The sequence below is a fragment of the Tachypleus tridentatus genome, chromosome 13 (genome assembly GCF_004210375.1).
Source record: "Tachypleus tridentatus isolate NWPU-2018 chromosome 13, ASM421037v1, whole genome shotgun sequence".
Classification (NCBI taxonomy): Eukaryota; Metazoa; Arthropoda; class Merostomata; order Xiphosura; family Limulidae; genus Tachypleus; species Tachypleus tridentatus.
This window is the reverse complement of record NC_134837.1, coordinates 134,097,226-134,116,634: the sequence shown is the minus strand read 5'-3', so window position 1 is coordinate 134,116,634 and position 19,409 is coordinate 134,097,226. Positions and strand designations below refer to the sequence as shown.

The following is a 19,409-nucleotide window of genomic DNA, read 5'->3' as shown; positions in this document are numbered from 1 at the left end:
ACTCATAACTGAGGAATCTCAGAAAACACTGTTGAGAATATTCTTGTTTTCTGGTTTCCAATAACAGTGCTCATCCATAAGCTTTGAAACTACATGATGTAGTGTATGTTTTATCAGGATTTCTGCTTTATGTTCTAGTTCCTCTCTCAACATTTCAAATCTGCTTTAGTGGTATTCATTATTTATTCTTGGAGAACTTGCAGGCAAATCTTCTCCATTTATATTGAAACCTACAAAACTATTGTTGTCATATAATAGCTAGTTTATAAGTTATTGGATTCTTACATCATTTAAATGCATTAAGTAGAATAAAATGCACAGACATTTTTTACATATTGTTTCAGGGGTTATTTATATTCCAAGTGTTGTTTGAGGATTTTTTCCCATACATTGTATGGGGTTTTTTCTCACATAGAGGATTTTTCTACATAGTGAATGAAGGTTTTTACCTCATATTGTTTAGGTTTTTTCAGATGTTTCATATGGAAAAACATGGAGAAATGTGCATTTTATTTTACGTAGCTTAAATCTAACACTTATTATGAACTTAAAATGTTATTTGAGAAATATAATAATTATATGGATAGTGGACATAACATTATCCTTTATCCACACTTGAAGTACATGTTTTTTTTTAAAAACAAAAGCTAAACATATTTAAGCTGCATTGTTTAAGTGTTTACTGCACCCATAATCCTATAAGATATTTCGGTATAATATTTTCTTAGAGAATGAAAAGTGATACCCAAACTAGGGGTTCTAATAAATAATATTAGTTTTGTTATACGAGAAACCTCAGAGTCAACACTTACTCTCAGCTATTTCTGATAACTGTTAAAGATGAAAGTCTGCAAGAAAAGTGTGGATGAAACAGTATTAGTTCTTTAACTTTTGAAGTTACAGAACAACCCATCATCATGTTAATAATGTACGTCTCTTTGACCATTATTGTTTTTTATTGAATCTAATAACTGTTGCTGGAAAACTGAATTTCAATGTTTCTTGTTTTGTTGTTTAGTAGAGCAAGAAATGTAAAGTGTTTTGTTTTTTTTTAGTGCCAATCCACAAAGATTTAATAACTGAAACCTGTTTTTGTTATAGATCATGGCCTATTCAAGACCACTGTTTTACACCCTCATAGAAGGTGATGATGAGGAGAGTGAAAGTTCCGTAGGCAGCAGCTTCATTGATGAAAAGAACCCATTGGCAGCTAACGACATCGTCATCCACGTGCCAAACTCTCTCCTGCCGTCCACCTCGCAAGAAAAACAGGTCTCTGTTATTTCTTTTCAAGATCTTCCTGAAGTAGAAATAGCAGGTGAAACAGTAAAAGAGTTAAAATTGTATGATGAAGGCATGATGAAACAAGGAGAGGAAGATGGAGAAAACATTTATGAATGTATCAAAGCTGAACCAATTTACGAAGAACTTCCTGAGAAACTAGAACTTAATATAGGTAGTGTTAGTTACGTATATCCTGTGTTATGATACAAATACAGTAATGAATTATTTCTTTAAAAAATGTAAACCTTATTGAAATTATTTTTTTTATGTTTAGCATAGTTATAAAGGAAAGTGTCTTTGTGTTTTTCCAACATATAGCATTATTGGGAAGGAAAGTTTGTGATGCTGTATTAGCATATAAACTTGTTATAAGGAAAGTTTTGTGTTTCTTTAGCATGCATCAATAGCAAGAATGAAAGATTTTGTGTGTTTTAGTATATAGTGTTGTTATAAAGGAAGTTGTTATTCTTAAGTGTGTAGTATTATTAGGAAGGAATATTTGTTTGACATATAGCCGTGTTGTAAGGAAAGTTTGTGTTTCTGTGGTATATAATATTGGAAGAAAATATTATGTATTTCCTATATATTTAGCAGTATTAAGAAGGAAACCATTGCATTTACTTACTATCTAGCATTTTTCCAAAAGAAAAATTGTTGAATTTCTCTAGTATCTTACATTGGAAGGAAGAGTGGTGTATTTCTTTTGTAGTTTCCATTGTAAAGTGTTGTCTATAGAAAAAGACATTATAAATTTTCTTAAGTGTGCTTATGTGTATTCAACAGAAGAACAATGTTAGTGTGAACAAGATGTTTATGTTAAGGATTATCTATGAAAAATATGCCAATACAAGTAATATTAACTTGCAGGTTTGCACCCCTTGGACTCCCCAAGGAAGTCGTTTTTTGAGGGTGCCTCTAAAGCAGAAATTCTCAGTTATTTGGAAGTTGCCAAAGAAAGAGGTTTGGAAAATTTTATCGAAGAACCCACTGAACTTCTGGATGAAGATGAAGTGGTAGAACCAGAAGACAAACCGGAACCAGATGTGAGTATGCTGTACAGAATGTGTGGAACTTTTCTTTTTTCATATCATTTTCTTAGAAAAATTCAACTGGTCTTTGAATAACAAAGTAAATGTTAGTAATTTGAAAATCTCTTTCATATAATAACTTTTACATAGAGGTGTATTAATAAGTGCTGCTTAACGTGGTCACATTGTAAGGATAAGTTAACATGATGTTAAAAAGTGTAAGAGTGATGTGCTACATTAGGCATCCTTTAACTGCTGTAATACAAAAGCATTGTCCAGCACCTGTTGTGTAGTAAAAGATAAAGTTATATAAACATATTTTCAAAGCAGAAAAAAATGTTGTTAATCAATATTAAATTCACATAAAAGAAGTACTCACTTTGTCAGGATCTTATATCTAGTGTATGAAGTGTCATGTTTTCTTAACTCTTCTTCATGAACTAAAAGCATATAAAGGAATTATGGAAGTCAATACTAGCTTCCAAACAACAAATGGTACTCCACTTGGAGTTCGAAAAAGAACCATCTTTACGTTCCAGCACGTATCTGGCAAATCTTATTCCTGGTATCAATTACTAGCTTCTAAAAGACAAGTGGTACCCTACTTGGAACTACCAAAAGAACCATCATTAAGTTCCATTAAGTGTCTACAGAATTTCACTTCTGTATTTCAACTTCTATAGAAAAAAAGTCAAAGTGTATTCTTGTATGCAAATCCACAGCCCTAATATTAATTTATAGCTAAGAGGGTTCTGTAACTTGTATAAATGGTGTTAGACTTGACTGGATCACAGTTACAAGTGTACAAGTGGTGTGCATCAGGGCTCTGTGCTGGGGTTTTTACTGTTTGTGACTTGTTTTAATAATATTGACTCTGGAATGACTAACATAATTTTGAAGTTTGCAGATGATATTAACATTTTTGGTGTGGCTAACTGTACCAAAGATGCTGTTTACATATTGGAAGACTTACAAAAATCATAGCAATGGCAAGTCTTATTGTAAGAAATATTATTGTAGTATGTGACTTTTCTGTCAAAATGTGATCAGAAAAGGTTTGGTTTTGGTTTCTTTTTTTTTCCTTCATTCAAGTGACCAGAAGAAAGTAAAAAGAAATGAATAAATAATACAAAATACAATTAAATTGAAAATTTAGGTATCTTTAGATTTACAGTTATTGTTAACAAACCTTTTATCTTTAGTCTGACTCTAAAAAAACTGCTGATTTTGGTTAGAAATATTGTGCCAATTCACTTTAATGACAATGCAACTGTAAACTTTGTGTTTTTTATGGAAGAAAATAAGATTCTGTTTTATGTATGGATATATTTTGGATAAAATTTAAATGCTTTTCAGTAGTTTAATTAAGGGCGTAATAACAATAATTCTTTTACTTTCTAATGAAAAGTAATTGTTAAAGTTTTTTGTTGTTTTTAATAAGTTTTTCTGCTTTGATTTTAAGTGATTGATGTAGAAAGTTATAGTTTCATCTATTTTTTTTATGTTTGTACAAATCAAAAAGAGTTAGTTTTGTAGTTGGTAATTGCCATGTTTTGTTGTGAACCTTAACCCTAGACAAGACTAGTTGTCCTGTATGAGGCCTATAACTGTGGTATTTCAGCATTTTGTTTCCAAAATTTTCCAGAAAACATGTAGCAGGAACAACAGAAACAGAATAAGTAACTTAAGTAGCTCTAGCCAGTCAAGCAGCAACAGTGAACAGAATAATACATCTACTCTCCCACCCAGTCAAAATCCAGAAAGTGTACAAACTATAAAGGTGAGATGCTGGTGTCACCTAGTGTTACTTTATAAAACTATCAAATCGGTATTTATAGATGTGTAAATTAACTATTATTATTTCGATTATGTCTAAAATTAAAGACGTTTTCTTTTGATGTGATTATACAGTACAAATTTTTTTATATTTTCAAAATCCTGTTTTATATATACTTCCAGATTTATGTTTAGTGATTAACATCTTTTATCTTAAAAATTTGTGAAAAATTAATTTTTATTATGACAAATTAAAAACAGCTTTGAAATATGATATTAAATTAAGCCAAGGGAAATAATTTGAATGATAGATTAACTCTTGTTTTGAGGATAATTTCAAACCACTCATTATTGGACTCTGCAATTTGGGAACTGTAAGTTTTTATTAAAGGAGAAAAATTACTACAACATTTCATGTACAGTACACACATTTTATAACTTCATAAGCCCTTTCAGTTTCAGTGGTAAGCTGGAGGATTTAATTTACTAAAATTCTGGGTTCAAGACAGTATAATTGAAACATTTATAATTTTTCAATTAAAAACAATTGGGCATTATGGATTTGTAAAGATGTTGGTGTTGATAATAAACTTAATGAGTAAAAGATAGTATTAATGTGTTAAGTAGCACTTCATTTGTAATGCAATTGTACTTAAGAAAAAGGACAGTTTATAGTTTTAGTAATATTGTTAGACTCAAATTTCAGTTACCAGTTTTACTAGATCTACATACGTACTTGTGATATACTGTATCTAGTAGTTTATGTAGTTCTTACAAGCACAATACTTGTATGATAATTAAGAACAACATTCTGTAAAGGAGTCTTTTTCAGAAATGGTAGGTGGTCAAAAGGTATGTAGCATTTTTGTTCTACAGTGTTTTCAAATGTTTGTCTGTTCACATAGTCATATTGTAATCATAGTGTTGTATATATGGCAGTCAGGAAAGATGCAGATATAAATTGATACAATGTTGAGTGTAGAAGTGCATCATATAACTGATTTGTACAATACAAATATATTTTGTTTATTGTTTAGTATAATCTTGTCCAACTTGTTTTCTGTTGTGTTATGTACTTGCTCTGTCATCACAGGAGCGACCTCTGACTGCCGAGGTCGAAAGGAATGACAGTGGAGTTGGAACAGAAACTAGTAAACCTAATCGTTTAAGACAGATTGACAAGACAAATGGTGGCGAGGAACAGCAATGTGCTGACTGTGAACAGCTTGTTAAACCGAGGGAAGATGGAAGTACTGGACTCTTATACTGTCCTTTGGTGTGCAAGAGGTGTGACAAAAAACGGTGTGAGAGAAAAGAAACAATCCTAGAATTTATTGACACAGAAGTTAAATATGGAAGGGATTTAAGGATAGTAAAAGAGGTAACTTTAGATTATTTCAGAAAACTATAATGCTTTCATCTATCTGGTCTGAAGAACTTTGCAAATGACTCTAGCTCTTTGATTTTTTTAGGGTTATACTGTGGCTCTATTTATTGTTTCATGGATCAGTGATTCTATTTATGAAACTAAAATATACACATGCATATGCAGGGCTAACATTAAATAAGATTAGCAAAAATATTTATGGATAGTGGATCAATCATACAAACTAAAAGTATATAAACACATTTATAACAAAATAAAAAGATCAAAAATGGTGTAGCAAGGTGACTTTGAATCTAAATTTGCTAATAATGTAATGTTATTTAGCATTATGGTTAAATATTTAAGTCAGAGTTCATTCACATACTTGGTGATAGTAGACTCTCACAAACATCCAATATTAATGCTTAGATAGAGGGTTGTATTAAACCTGTTATTACAGACATCACTTAAGACAGAGACCAGTGTTATGAGTATGGTGTTGAAGAGAATGGAGATTATATTGGACAACTAATGTGATGTGTGTTAAAAGCTCTTTATTCTCAAGATGAAATATAACTGTTTTATGATCACTTTATTAGTAAAAGTGTTAATACCCATACTAGCTGTCCTGAGATACATTTTTTACTTCAAGCATGTTGTCATGAATGTTTTAAAATCACTTGCAGTGCCATCTATAGATGTTTTTTTTAATTATAAATATGTTCTGTGTACTGTTTCCAGAGCCTATACCAAGTGGCAGAGCTGTAGATTGTTTAGTACTTTCTCCACCAATAAGTTTATCTTGTCTGATACTACACTGCTTCTCATTCTCAAAAGTTTTGTTTGACTATAGTTTGAAGTATTTCTCACATGTCAACCTAGGAGTTCTACCGACCCATGGAAATTGCTGGACTTCTAACCAGAGAACAATTGAGTGGAATATTCCTAAATCTTGATGAACTAATCATCTTGAATTCCAAGTTTTCTGAGAAACTACAGGATGCTCTAGATATTGCAGCTGAACAAGGAGATGAGGTTTGATGTCATGACATAGTTGGATCAGAAACTTGTGATTAAAATAAAGTGTATCATATCTTTACTTTAAAAAATAACTTTGCATTAATAAAAAGAATATTTGGTGTGGTCTTTGCATATAAATATATATTTATTACACCTGAGGTACTTTTCTTTTGTTTAATATTGCTGTTTTTACTAGAAGGTGTATGTTGTATAAACCTTGATATTTGAGGAGCTTCTCACATTGAAAATTGGTTAGTGGATTATATATTATGCCAAACAATAAGGTATTTTTAACAATTTAAAGTATGGATACCATAATTTTTTTTTATTGGATCACACTAAACGTAAATTAATTAAGAACGAAGAAAGTAACAAACTAAACCTAACTTCAGTAGAAGGTTACATGTGTTAAATATCAAAATTTTGGATTTTCTCTTCACTCAAATATTACAAATCTGCATATCATAAGAATAAACTTCATTGAAAAATGATTAATCCCATGAAGAAAGATCATGTTCTGTTAAAGTAAGTTTCTCACTTGTCTACAACTTGGGTTTTATTTTGTTTTTCACTTTGCAGGATTTTACAACTGTAAACATTGGAAAACTTTTTATAGAATCCACAACAATGCTACATGCCTTTGAAACCTACTGTGTACATCAGGTATGTGTCACAGGCCTCCCAGTGAACATTTAACTTTCTCAACTCGACCTCGGTCAATATGACCAATTATGTAGCTGTTTGTACTCATTTAAAGTGTTTGTAGATTTAATACTTCTAACTTTTAATTAGGGTGTATACCTTTGTAAAATCTGGCCACCTTTTAGTTAATATTATAAGTCTTTCACATACAAACAATATGAAGTAAAAATAAATATTTGTGCTTGAATATATTATTTGTCTTGAATAACTCATGTCAAAATAATTTTAATGTTAAAACTGATAATACTTTTCCTCATTTCAAAAGTCTGCTAAATGCATTTAAAATTGTTTTTTTTTTCAGTAAAATACTATAGTTTATCAGTTACTTTCTATACCTTATTTCAAAATGGAAGCTGTCAATTTCACTGACCTCATAACCACCAAAAAAAATTGAAATAAATCTAAATACCCTTTTCTTTTTTCTATAATTACTTCAAATTGTAACATGAAAGAAACTACATTTGTTTATCCTAAGCAGCTCTAAGGTTGTTACAGTATACATATATTTATAATTACAGGTTTTATTTCCTTTTAAACCATACCTAACTATTATCTGTTGTAAATCACTTGGAGAAGGTGCAGCTCATGCTATGCTAACAAATTACATTACTCTCAAGCTAAAATGAGCTGCTTGCATATGTACTTTTTGAAACATTTTTATTATAATAATAATATTACTATTATTACCTAATCTAAATCATAACTAACCTGAAGTGATTCCTATTTTTTACATTTCAGTTACTTTTATAATTATACATAAAGAATTAAACATTAAAACAAGAAATAAAATATTTAATCAATCTCCTATATTTTTTGCTGTCGAATGTCAAAAAGAATGAACTCTAATTTTTTTTATATTAATGATAGTAATCCACTTAATTGTTATGTAATTAAATAATAATGCATCACACAATATAGACTAATAACATGCAAAAAGTAGACAAATTTCCTTACCTCTCAAGATTTTTCTGGCTTTCTAACAATATGACAAGAGTCATTACAAAATCATCCAAGCTAGATGTTAACTTTCTCAAAGGAATGATGTTGGTGGTCTGAGTGAAATTCACATTTAATCATTCAGAACATAACATCATACAGTAGGTCATTTGATAGATAAAAATCTGAACTTTCTATTGGTTATAAGTAATGTGTAATTAAATGTAAGAGGGAGCTGTTAATGAATTCTGAAAGAAAGAAAGATTCTGATTTTCTATTTGATAGCTCTGTACCCAACAAAAAATTGAAGACTATAAAAATATAGTTTGTCTGAACAATGATAATTTTATAGGAGTAATTTACATTTAATTTTGTACTTTCTCAAGGGGTGTTGGATAAAGTAGGGATGAAAATATACCTAGAGAAATGTGCTACATGTGTCACACTAGGGTAAATTCAGGATTTTCTTTAATATTGCCAACTATAAATTAAGAACTTAAAACATATATACTATTAAAATATGGATTATTAGCTAATATTTTATGCTATCCTAATTGGTATAACATAAATGAAAAGTAGTTTAATAAAGTTTCAAATACAAGACACTAAAATTTTGTCATGTACAGTAAGAGATACCCATGATAATAGAGCAAACTTTTAAAACACATTAGTACACCAGGTATGTATCACAGACATCCAAGTGAACCTTTAAAATCTGCTAGTACACCAGGTATGTATCACAAGCCTTTCAGTGATATCATGTACAGAAGCTCAAAGAGTGAGTTTAATTTATGGCATTGGAATACCAAAAGAAATAAACACAAGAAATAGAGAAAAAGTGTTATATCATGTGATGAGTTGAACTGGATGACAGAAATGGCCTACAGTAATTGTTGGTCATTTTAGTGAGGTTTAAGATGTAATTTCCTGTGGTTTTGTTCAATGAAATTATATCAAACTTCCTTCCAACAGGGTTCTGCTTCTCTTGTGCTCCAGAATCTTGAGAAGGAAAAGGAATTGCTTCAAATCTTCCTGCGGGTTTCTCAGATGGAGAACACTCTTCTGAGAAGGATGGACTTGGCATCCTTTCTAATGGTTCCTGTTCAGAGAGTTACCAAGTAGGTTTTCTATATATTTCTCCAATAGCATCTTTCTAAAAAGTTGTCATATTTATCTACCTTTCCATTGGTCTTTCTCGCTAGGTTCACCAAGTTAGAATCCTACCTTCATTTTCAGAGAAGTCTACAAGTTAGATTTCTTTGTCTCTCTTTTTTTCTTCCTAGTGTTATTTTTATTTTTCTTCCTTTTTAGTGGTTTCTATCTAAAAAGTAATGATTTTGACTTTAAATTCATACCATCCATAACATTGGTGAAAAACTTGCAAGTTATGTAGCTAGTACCATTTTAATATAACACTATTTTTTCTGAAGTAGAACTCCATTTCCAAGATACACTCTAAGACTTTCATTGTACTGTTTCCTTGCTATCATTGTAACTTGTGGATAGTAATGTATTAATACGTGACTTTTATAACTTTAAGGTATCCTTTACTGCTGAATCGCTTATATAAAGTAACTCCACATCACCATCAAGACAGGGGGACTTTGAAAGAAGCCCAGCTTAAAGTGAACCTCCATTTGGAACACATTAACCAGGTAGGTTTCTGTTTTACATGAAAATATGTTTACTGGTATTTGTTTGTTAAATCATTTGTATGTACTAAAATTAAAAATTATAGTTTTAAGTTCAGTTTTGTATACCCTCAATGGTGCGATAGTATGTCTGCAGACTAACAGTGCTAAAAACCAGGATTCAATACCCATGGTGGGAAAGGCACAGATATCCTATTGTGTATCTTTGTTCTGTTTTTTTTTTAAATCATACTTTGTTCAATCTTTATCATGTTTACTTGATTTTAATCTAACATTTAGTTAAAATCAAAAACTATGATAACAAATGTCATTTGTTAGGCAGTATTTTATTCACAATAACTATTAAAAAATGTTTCAAACAAGATGCAAGTCCATATGTTTATATCTGTAACAAATTCAGGGTTTGATTCTCTGCATTGACACAGCAGATAGCCCAATGTAGCTTTGTTCTAAAATAAACATATCATATTTGTTATCGATTTGCATACAAAAATAGCTTAGAACTTAAATTATGGAGTTCCCCTTGATATTCTGGTACCATAGTGCAACCCCCCCCCCATATTCCAAACCAGCAAAATAACCACACTTTCGGCTTTTGCTTTATTATTAATTATTGTTATTGTTGTCGTTTGTTTTTTGCAGTGAAGATTTTTCCCAAATATAAATACATTTTAAGAAGAAGCAGCTGCGTCATTGCTCTTGATGTTACACTGAAAGAGCTGTAACAAGTACAAGTTGTATACTTGACCAGTAGGGGGAGCATCTGTAAACATTATTGTTTGGTTATCTTGACCTTTCAAAAGATATGGTAATTTTATATTACTATATTTATTCGTGGAAATAAAACTAAGTAAAACTTAAAAACTAAGCATCATGGAAGTAATTTCAAGATAAACTTGCCATTACGGAAAGCTTTTTTTTGTAACCACCTGTTTGCATAGCCATTTGTAACCATCAGTCTTTACAGCGTTTATAAGGTGATCCAGAGCGACTGAAAAAAACAACAAACTCTTTATGTATATACCCGTGATAAATATATCGTTGTCGTTCAAGATGAAATTCAAATGTTTTTGCCCAAGATCTGTTCAAGATGAATCATAAGAGTAGGTATAATAAAATATCAGTTCTGATACACGTAGTCTTGAGCAGTTACCTCTCGTATAGTTACCACGCATTGTGGCCTTAAGTTCTGGAAGGCAAACAACTATTTTTTTAAACTTTTCAGGTTTCGCTTAGCAATTTTACCCGAAAACGTGCTCTCAAGGTGACGTATTGAGTCGAGGGGTAATGGATTTTCCGCCATATTAGAATTACTGCCTTCCTGTTCCGGTTCACATGATTCATTTGCTAAAAAACAACATAAAAAACAGAACAGATGAATCAAACACATTCCTAGGCTATTTGTAACTAAAGATCTACAACTAATAACATATTTTATAAAAAAATTCAAAATCAGAAAAATGTATTCATAAAAAGTTATGATTTTGTATTTTTTATAAAAAGTTAATTTTTAATTGCATTTAATTAACGAATAATGAGGCTTCGCGGTACACTCAAGTCAAATAATGCGGAGTTAAATACTATGATACGCGTCTTTCGGGGAAATTACGTTGTACGTTTGGTTTTAGGATAGTATCGTTACTAAGGTAACCACGACGTGCATCGTCAGATATGTGTGAAAACGAATAGTAAGTTATGCATGAGATGTTGAACTAGTATAACTGGTACGGTCCGTTAAACATTATCTTGTGAGGTATCCTGTTTTATTCACACCAAGGACTCGTGGAATTGTCCACGTTCTTCGTGATGAACTGCCACGCCCTCGCCCGTGTCACCATGTAGCAGTATTAACTATAAAGTTTAAATATTTATATAATGCATATTTCTTTTTAACCGCTTATTTTTACTGGGTCACTCGCGTTTATCATGATGTGGTGGTTGGTTCAGAATAGATCACACATTAGTGTAGTCTCTGTAGTACATAAATAACGTTGTTTTGTTTTTTTATCCTAACCTTATCTAAGTATTTAGAATAAAATCTGTTATATTTAACATTCCTCGTTCCCCAGTTAGACAGCGATAAGTCTTCAGATTTACAACGCTAAAATAAGGAGTTTGTGATTCCCCTCGGTGGACATAGCAGATGATCGATGTGGCTTTGCTATAAGAAAAACACACTCTCAGCTTTCCTCAAATTCTAAGTTAACTTTTTTTAAGTTATCTTTTCACATTTAAGAATTGGTCAAATGTAGACTGTTTTCTTCATAAACCATATTTTCAAGCCTTACTACTGGACAAACTCACTTTAGCAAGGTTAACATGGCAATGCTAATGGATTAAAACTATTTTAAAATGTCCAGTAGCTTGAGAACTCGTACCCACACAAACTGCGCTATTGTTTTGTGGATATCTAGCCGAAACTTGCCAATGAGACATAATTTTATATGTATTTATGTAATTTAGAAATTAAATTTGTTTCATTCAATATTTAATTTTTTATATTATTGAAGTAATTGAATAACTTAAATAGCAATAACTGCTATAATGGCCAAATGTGGTAGGTATGATACGTGGAGCAATTCTGTTTCAGCGTTTAGTAACTCTTTAAGTAAGCCTAACCTTTTCGGGTATATATGGGCTAAAGGCCGACAACTCCGCTGAGAGCGAAGAAACTCATTGGTAACTTAGGGCAAATAGAAGTGGTTATAGAAGTGTGTTTGTGGTTTGCCTGTCACTCAAAATTAATACTACTTATTAAAATATTTAATATTTTTTTATTTAACATTTTTTAGCAGCTCCTATTCTAATTATCGAACAATATCAATGATCTCGTGAATTCTGTTATTTCTCGTTTCACAATAATGTCAGCTTGGTTCTGTCTTCAATATTACGATTTCAACAAGGAAATTCTTACAAAGAAATGCGTACCTCTCGAGACAGTACTAATTCGGGGAACGCACATATGGGCGGTTCTATTAAAAGTTTCCAGTGACGTCAAATTAGCCCTAAGTTCGGCGTCCGTGCGTGTTTGTCAGAAAACAGTTGGTCTATTAGGGTATCTCCAGCTTTGATTTCATTGGCTGGCCGTGACATATAATATAATACTAGCTGTTTGAAAAGCATGGGGCTCGTGCTGGCTGGAGCAGGTGACATCCAGTAATAACCTTGCACTCGATATCAAGTAATTTCTTCAGACGAGTTTTTCAGCCAAATAAGTTATATCTAGAGTTTAGGTGAGTTACAGTTTTAACACATAAAAAAGGTAGTCTTTCTAATCAATTAATGTACAAATTAGCTAAATTTTGGAGATGCTTAAACTATATTGTAAACTCTTTTTTCGCTGGTGGTGTAGTTTTTAAGTTTTTTTTTAATGTAGCTGTAACGCTTAGTTTATATTAAAATGTTTTGCATATAACTAATTAGAAGCTTTTTTTTCACATTAGTTTCCAATTTCATTTCCTTTTACTTAAAATTACCACGGGTAACAGAAAAGAAAGAACGCAATATTCATTATAGTAAAGAGTCGGAAAACAAAAAACTATTGCACTTAGATAACAATAAAACATTAAAAACATAAAGTGTTAAAAGGACTGTAAGAAAACTTTTAAAATTATTTTGGCCAGATTATTTTTATGTGGTATCTAATTTGTCTGAAACAGACCTCCTCGTTTATTTTTGTTTCATTGTATTTAAACACTTTTATGTAAATTATTTGTTTTTTTTCGTGAAAATGAACAATCGTTAAACAAGTGTTTTGAAGGTGGATGATTTTTGTTCGTGACCTGAATTATGTTGAACTTTTTGCGTACAGAGTTAGTTTATTATCAGTCCATACATTGAATTCTCTAGCTTTATATGGCGTAAGAAAATAATATTGTTAGTGAAATACGAAACTGTAGTTCGTTACGAGTCAGTTTCTAAACCAAGCCCTAAACGTTAAAAAAAATCGATTGCATCGGCTATTTTGTGTTATTATTTCACAAGTAACATTGTGTTTTTCTCCTTTGAATGATGATTGTTGCGTAACTACGCTTGAAGCTCAAATATTCAATATTAGAGTTGTTGTTGTTGGCCAAAAACCTCATGAGATATTTTTGGGATTATGGCCGAAAACGCCCATTACAATCACTGATGAAATAATAACATTCTAGTCCATATAAGTAGATAGTAACAAAAGTATATTTAATTATCTATAGTGATGGTTAGGTTAATGTTTGGTTTCGCCCTGATTGGAAGTTATCATTACTTATATTTAACAGTGGGGGTGCTCGGCAAGACATGCAGATTTTACAATGCCAAAGGCAGCTTAATCTAGAGGGGCCTGGGAGCATGACCCCACAAAAAATTATCTAATAATACGATTTGAGTTTGCTACATATGTCAAAATATGTAAAAGTGTGGGTGATGTGCACCCCGGATCTGACATAACATTACTGTATTTATGGAAATTGTTAAAATTTTAGGTTTTCAGTTCATTTTCTGACTGGGCAATGAAATTTTGATCAGTTGTTTCTCGTAATGTTAATCAGCTGATGACTTAACACGATAACGTTTTTCCACTGGCTGGTAGTTGGTGTCGCAGATTTACAGAAGATGTGATAGATTACCCAGAATGTTCGAGAAATTTTTGAGGTCTAGTGTTTCGAACACCGATTTAAAAAAAAAAGTTTTAAAACGAAAAATGCTCAAATTTGAATATATATTTAGCAGGAATATTTAAAAAAATATTTGAAAACGTACGTTTATAAACTGATGACAGCCACGCCCACTGAGAGTAGAGAGAAATTCCTGAAGAGGGGGCTGAAGAAAAAAGATAAAAAAATGTCTACTGAACAAATATCGAACACTTAAAAATTTTAAAAGCGATTAATGGAGTACCCATTCAGACACCCATACTGCTGCGTTAACATTTCGCGTATTATGTATTGTTCTGGTTACTGCTGCAGAAAGGAAAGAATCATACAGCAGATTGAAGCTGGTGAAATATTATGTGTGTTCCACCCTTTCTCAAGACGGTCTGTGAACTTTGATACTGTAATCACTAGGAGTGTGTCTGTAAGTTACCAATATCGTATCGTGAAGCTGTAATACGATTGTATCGACATATTATGATTTATGTATCTTTCAGTAAACAAGTCTCCTGTACAGAAAAAGTAAGAATTTCTAATAAACTATTTTTGCTAAAAGTTAATGTTTTATTATATTAAATCAAAGTATTCACTGCTCCAAGTGTAAAATGATTTTTATGTTAGACTAAAAATGCTGTGTAATCTCTTAAACCTCCGAGCGCAGATATCCCTAGCGTAGCTCTGCGCGAATTTCAAAATAAACAAACCCTTAAACCCCCAAAATAAATTTTCAATCTCTCTTTCTTTCGATAAATCTTCATATTTTCTTGGTTATATTCACTACCCTAATATTATGTGAAGTTGGTCAGTTTGACCAGCCTCGTAACTACAAAATAAATCAGTATTAACCCTTTTATGTTTCTAGAATTACTTAAAGTTGTAGTAGGAAACTACATTTTCTTACACCAAATAAATTAAAGCTGTTAACATCATACAGCTATTTGTAATTAAATTTTATCCTCAAACTTTGTGACAAACAGTTGATAAAATTTCAGTATCTAGATACCTATTGTATTAACCCTAGTAATTACTTGCTTTGCCAGACAAGATAGAAGACCAGCAAAATTAACACGGTTAATTAATGTTGTTGGCGTCACCTAGGCAACAAAACTGGGATAAAACCATACAGATTAATTAACATGATTGACTCGACTGTTGGAACGAAATTTGTCCTCTATATCTTGGAGCAGGGATGGTTGTTTATGCATAAAAAAGTAATAGGGTTAAGTGCAACTGGATGATTTAAAAGAGGGCGCTCTTTTTTGTAACGTAGTTAATTGTTTACTCTGTGGAAAAGAGAGTTGTTTAAACCTTTTGAGCTACATATATATATTAGAATTGTTTATTTTTTTGTCTTGTAAAATAAAGGTTTTGATATTTTTTATATGTAAAAGTTTCAAAGCTTTTCTTAATATTCTTTGAAAAATATAGGTTTCTAGTTTGGTTTGATCGTTTATTTGAAATTAAGCACAAAGCTACACAAAGGACTATCTGTACTTTGCCCAACCGTTTTCTTGCGATATAAGTCCGTAGACATACCAACATACTACTGGGGGGTAGAGAGTTCTGCATGGACACCAGGGTCATATACCAAATAATATTGCATATTTCCTAATATGATGAAAAAGTTTCATTATTTAAGATGTGTTCAATGTAAAGTATTCCTCGCAACGTTATGGACTCCTGATGTGTTGTAATTTTAAATAATGCATACAATAATCATGGATTGTTGAATAAACACACACTTTTCGTCTGCAGCAAACCAAAGGTGTTGGAGGAACAAAAATTTGGAGACGGATATCTAATATTAGCAACTCTAACCGGCAGATTTCTAACGATATTGGGATTATCAAATTAAGAAAGGTAATTACATTTATTAGTTTATTTGTATTTGCAATAATATCAAATACTCAAATCTGGAGAAACAGACACTGAAGAGGCTAGGACCGATTTGTTTACCATGGAACACAGTGTGTAATTTTAGTTTTTATCCTTGATAAGTATTACGTTAAGCGAATACAAGTTTGATGTATTTCCCTTCAAACGAGTCAAAGTTTACTAGTTTAAGTAATGAAATATTAAATGTCCTTCCAGTTTTTTCAATGCATCTGAAAATACGCTTTCCTCTAGGCAGTAAAAGCATTTTCTAACGGTTAACTACCGTATAGCCTATCAAAAATGACAGGGCAAGTACAACCACTCCTACCCCACAGTATTTCCTAACCTCACATTTCATAGCTGAAATAACTGAAACAGAAAGTTAGCAAACGTTGGTAATCAAAATTTAGATCATCCACGAAATGAATTTATGATGTATTCATAGCATAATTTTTTATAATAAAAATCGGTTAGATTAACAACTTCTAATATATAGAAAAGTCAGTATGCTTTGGTAACAATGGCTTTTATGTCGTGTTCTGAGCAACAAAAATATAACTTAATATTTTTGTTAGTATGTGTACTGAAAGTATAAAATGAAATTTATAGACAACAAAACTAGAAAAATGTGTTGATTTCTTTATTTAGTCTCCGTTCGTTAAAGAGGTTTGTTTTTACTTAAAAGGTTGATGATGTAACAGGTAAAACTTAATACAAAAAGATTTAAGTTGAAAATTTAATCGATATTTTACTTTTGTGGTAAATTGTGTGCACTTCGTTCTAGGTTAGTGTTCCTACACTACGTTTTTACTGTAGGCTTATTATACCAACACTCGCTGCACATATAAGGTTTCACAGTTCACCCCTTTCCACTAAAATCATAATGAATAGACAGTACTCAAACTATTCTATCTCGATAAACTCATTTTGTTAGAGGATAGATAGTTAAAATAAATTGGTCTGACCAAAGAATTGTCATAATTCTTTATATGCTGATTTTTTCTTCATCGTTTAAATACGAATACTTTTTAAATATTTCAAATTTGTGAAAACTTGTCAACTTTGCTGGCCAAAATCTTAAGGCCAATGAACATAAAGAAAAAAATATTCGTTTTGCATTGTTAAACTCAACCACTTATTTGAGTAGAGCTTCGAAACATGAAAGTAAGAAAAGGGAAAATAAAAATAAAAAAACTTTTTTAGCATTTAATAGGGAAAATGTGAATACTATGAAATTAGCCTAAATACTAGCTGGTCAAAAGTTTAAGACCACACTGAAACAAAGCTTTAATCGGTAAACACGTAACGAAATGTAGTTGTTTGTGTTCAAGCATTAGCGTTATCAACATCTCCTGTGTTACATTAGGTAAAAACATGGCAAAGGCTTAAAAGTTAACAGAGTTTGAACGTGGCAGAATTGTTGAGCTGCAAAAGCAAGGTTTCTCTCAACGTGCCATCGCTGGTGAGATTGGGCGTAGTAAAACTGCTGTTGCAAAGTTTCTTAAAAGATCCTGACGGATACGGAACGAGAATTTCAAGTGGTCGGACCAAGAAAATTTTGCCGGCGTTGAGCAGGAGGATTCGACGGGTTGTCCGACAAGACACTGGCCAATCGTCGAACCAGATTAAGGTCCTTACAGATGCAGAATGTAGCTCAAGAACAATAAGACGGGATGCCGTCTATGAGAGAAAGGCTTTAAAAACCGTAAACGTCTTCAAAGGCCACGCCTCCTTCCACACCAAGCTCGGTTAAACTTTGCTGAGAAGCACCAAACATGGGACATAGAAAAGTGGACGAAGGTTTTGTTCTCTGATAAGAAAAAAATTAACCTGGATGGTCCAGATGGCGTCCAACGTTACTGGCACGATAAGGGTATCCCACCGGAGACATTTTCTACACGACACAGTGGAGGAGGTTCCATCATGATCTGGGGTGCTTTCTACTTCCATGGAACAATGGAACTTCAGGTTATACAGGGGCATCAAGCAGCAGCTAGCTACAATGGCATGTTGGAGAGAGCATCTTTATTGACTGAAGGCCCTCGCTTGTGTGGAAATGACTGGATCTTTCAGCAGGACAATGCTGCAATCCACAATGCCTACAGGACAAAGGACTTTTTCATAGCGAATAACGTGAGTCTTTTGGACCGTCCAGTGTGTTCGCCCGAACTTAACCCCATTGAAAATGTTTGGGGGTGGATGGCAAGGGAAGTCTATAGAAATGGACGTCAATTCCAAACAGTGCATGATCTTCCTGAAGCCATCTTCGCCACTTGGAATAACATTTCAGCCAGCCTTCTGCAAACGCTTATATCGACCATATCAAAGCGAATGTTTGCAGTTATTCGCAATGACGGCCGTGTAACTCACTACTGAGACCTCTTGTTGGGCATTTCCTACCCTGTTAATTTCATAGTGTTCACATTTTCCCTATTAAATGCTAAAAAAGTTTATCTTTATTTTCATCTTTCGAAGCTCTACTCAAATAAGTGGTTGAGTCTAACAACGCAAAATGCAATTTTTTTCTTTATGTTCATTGGCCTTAAGATTTTGGCCAGCAGTGTATCTGTGTGAGTATGTTACATGTCGAAGGTTTTACACAGTGATCTGGAAATTCCATTCAAGTGAGGATTACGGTTGTTTTCTCACTCTCTTGTAGATGGCGCTAGAAGTTCTGCAGTGGAATAGAGATGAAGTTCGTTTCGTAATGGCTGGAAAACTTTACTATACTCAGATTACTGATCACGCGTGGAATAAGAAGAACAAACTACTGAAGTTTACATACATTCATGCATTACTGGTAACTCTGGGCAAACCCAATACCACTTACAGACCCGACCTGGCCAACGAGAAATCCATCCTGTTTCCACGCAGTACAGGAATTCGAGATGCCAGCTTGTTGATGATCAAAGAGAAAAATGGTCGTTTTATTTTAGTTAGGGTAAGTTTGAGGTTAATGATATTGTATGTAACTGTTAACAGATAAAATAATTTATTTTCGGGTACATTTTGCTACAGATATTAATAATAATAAAACACAAAATCTGACGTCAGTCACTAGCTCTGATTGTGGTAATTGTGTTACCGAAATAGGAATACTGTTTTAACTTTTCATTGTGAAGCAAAAAAAAAAAGTCTT

The 19,409-nt window shown here is 32.2% G+C and overlaps 1 protein-coding gene across 6 annotated transcripts in view; it reads left to right on the top strand.

Moving 5' to 3' along the window:
• LOC143238939 (uncharacterized) overlaps positions 1-19,409 on the top strand; it is a 101,266-nt gene that overhangs the window by 80,271 nt on the left and 1,586 nt on the right. For all 6 annotated transcript variants that reach the window (XM_076479599.1, XM_076479598.1, XM_076479595.1 and 3 more), the window contains exons 4-13: positions 1,102-1,456; positions 2,152-2,327; positions 3,958-4,092; positions 5,182-5,469; positions 6,337-6,489; positions 7,054-7,137; positions 9,085-9,230; positions 9,653-9,767; positions 16,151-16,255; positions 18,930-19,211. In XM_076479599.1, coding sequence (XP_076335714.1) covers positions 1,102-1,456; positions 2,152-2,327; positions 3,958-4,092; positions 5,182-5,469; positions 6,337-6,489; positions 7,054-7,137; positions 9,085-9,230; positions 9,653-9,767; positions 16,151-16,255; positions 18,930-19,211 — 1,839 coding nt within the window. The remainder of the gene's footprint in view (positions 1-1,101; positions 1,457-2,151; positions 2,328-3,957; positions 4,093-5,181; positions 5,470-6,336; positions 6,490-7,053; positions 7,138-9,084; positions 9,231-9,652; positions 9,768-16,150; positions 16,256-18,929; positions 19,212-19,409) is intronic.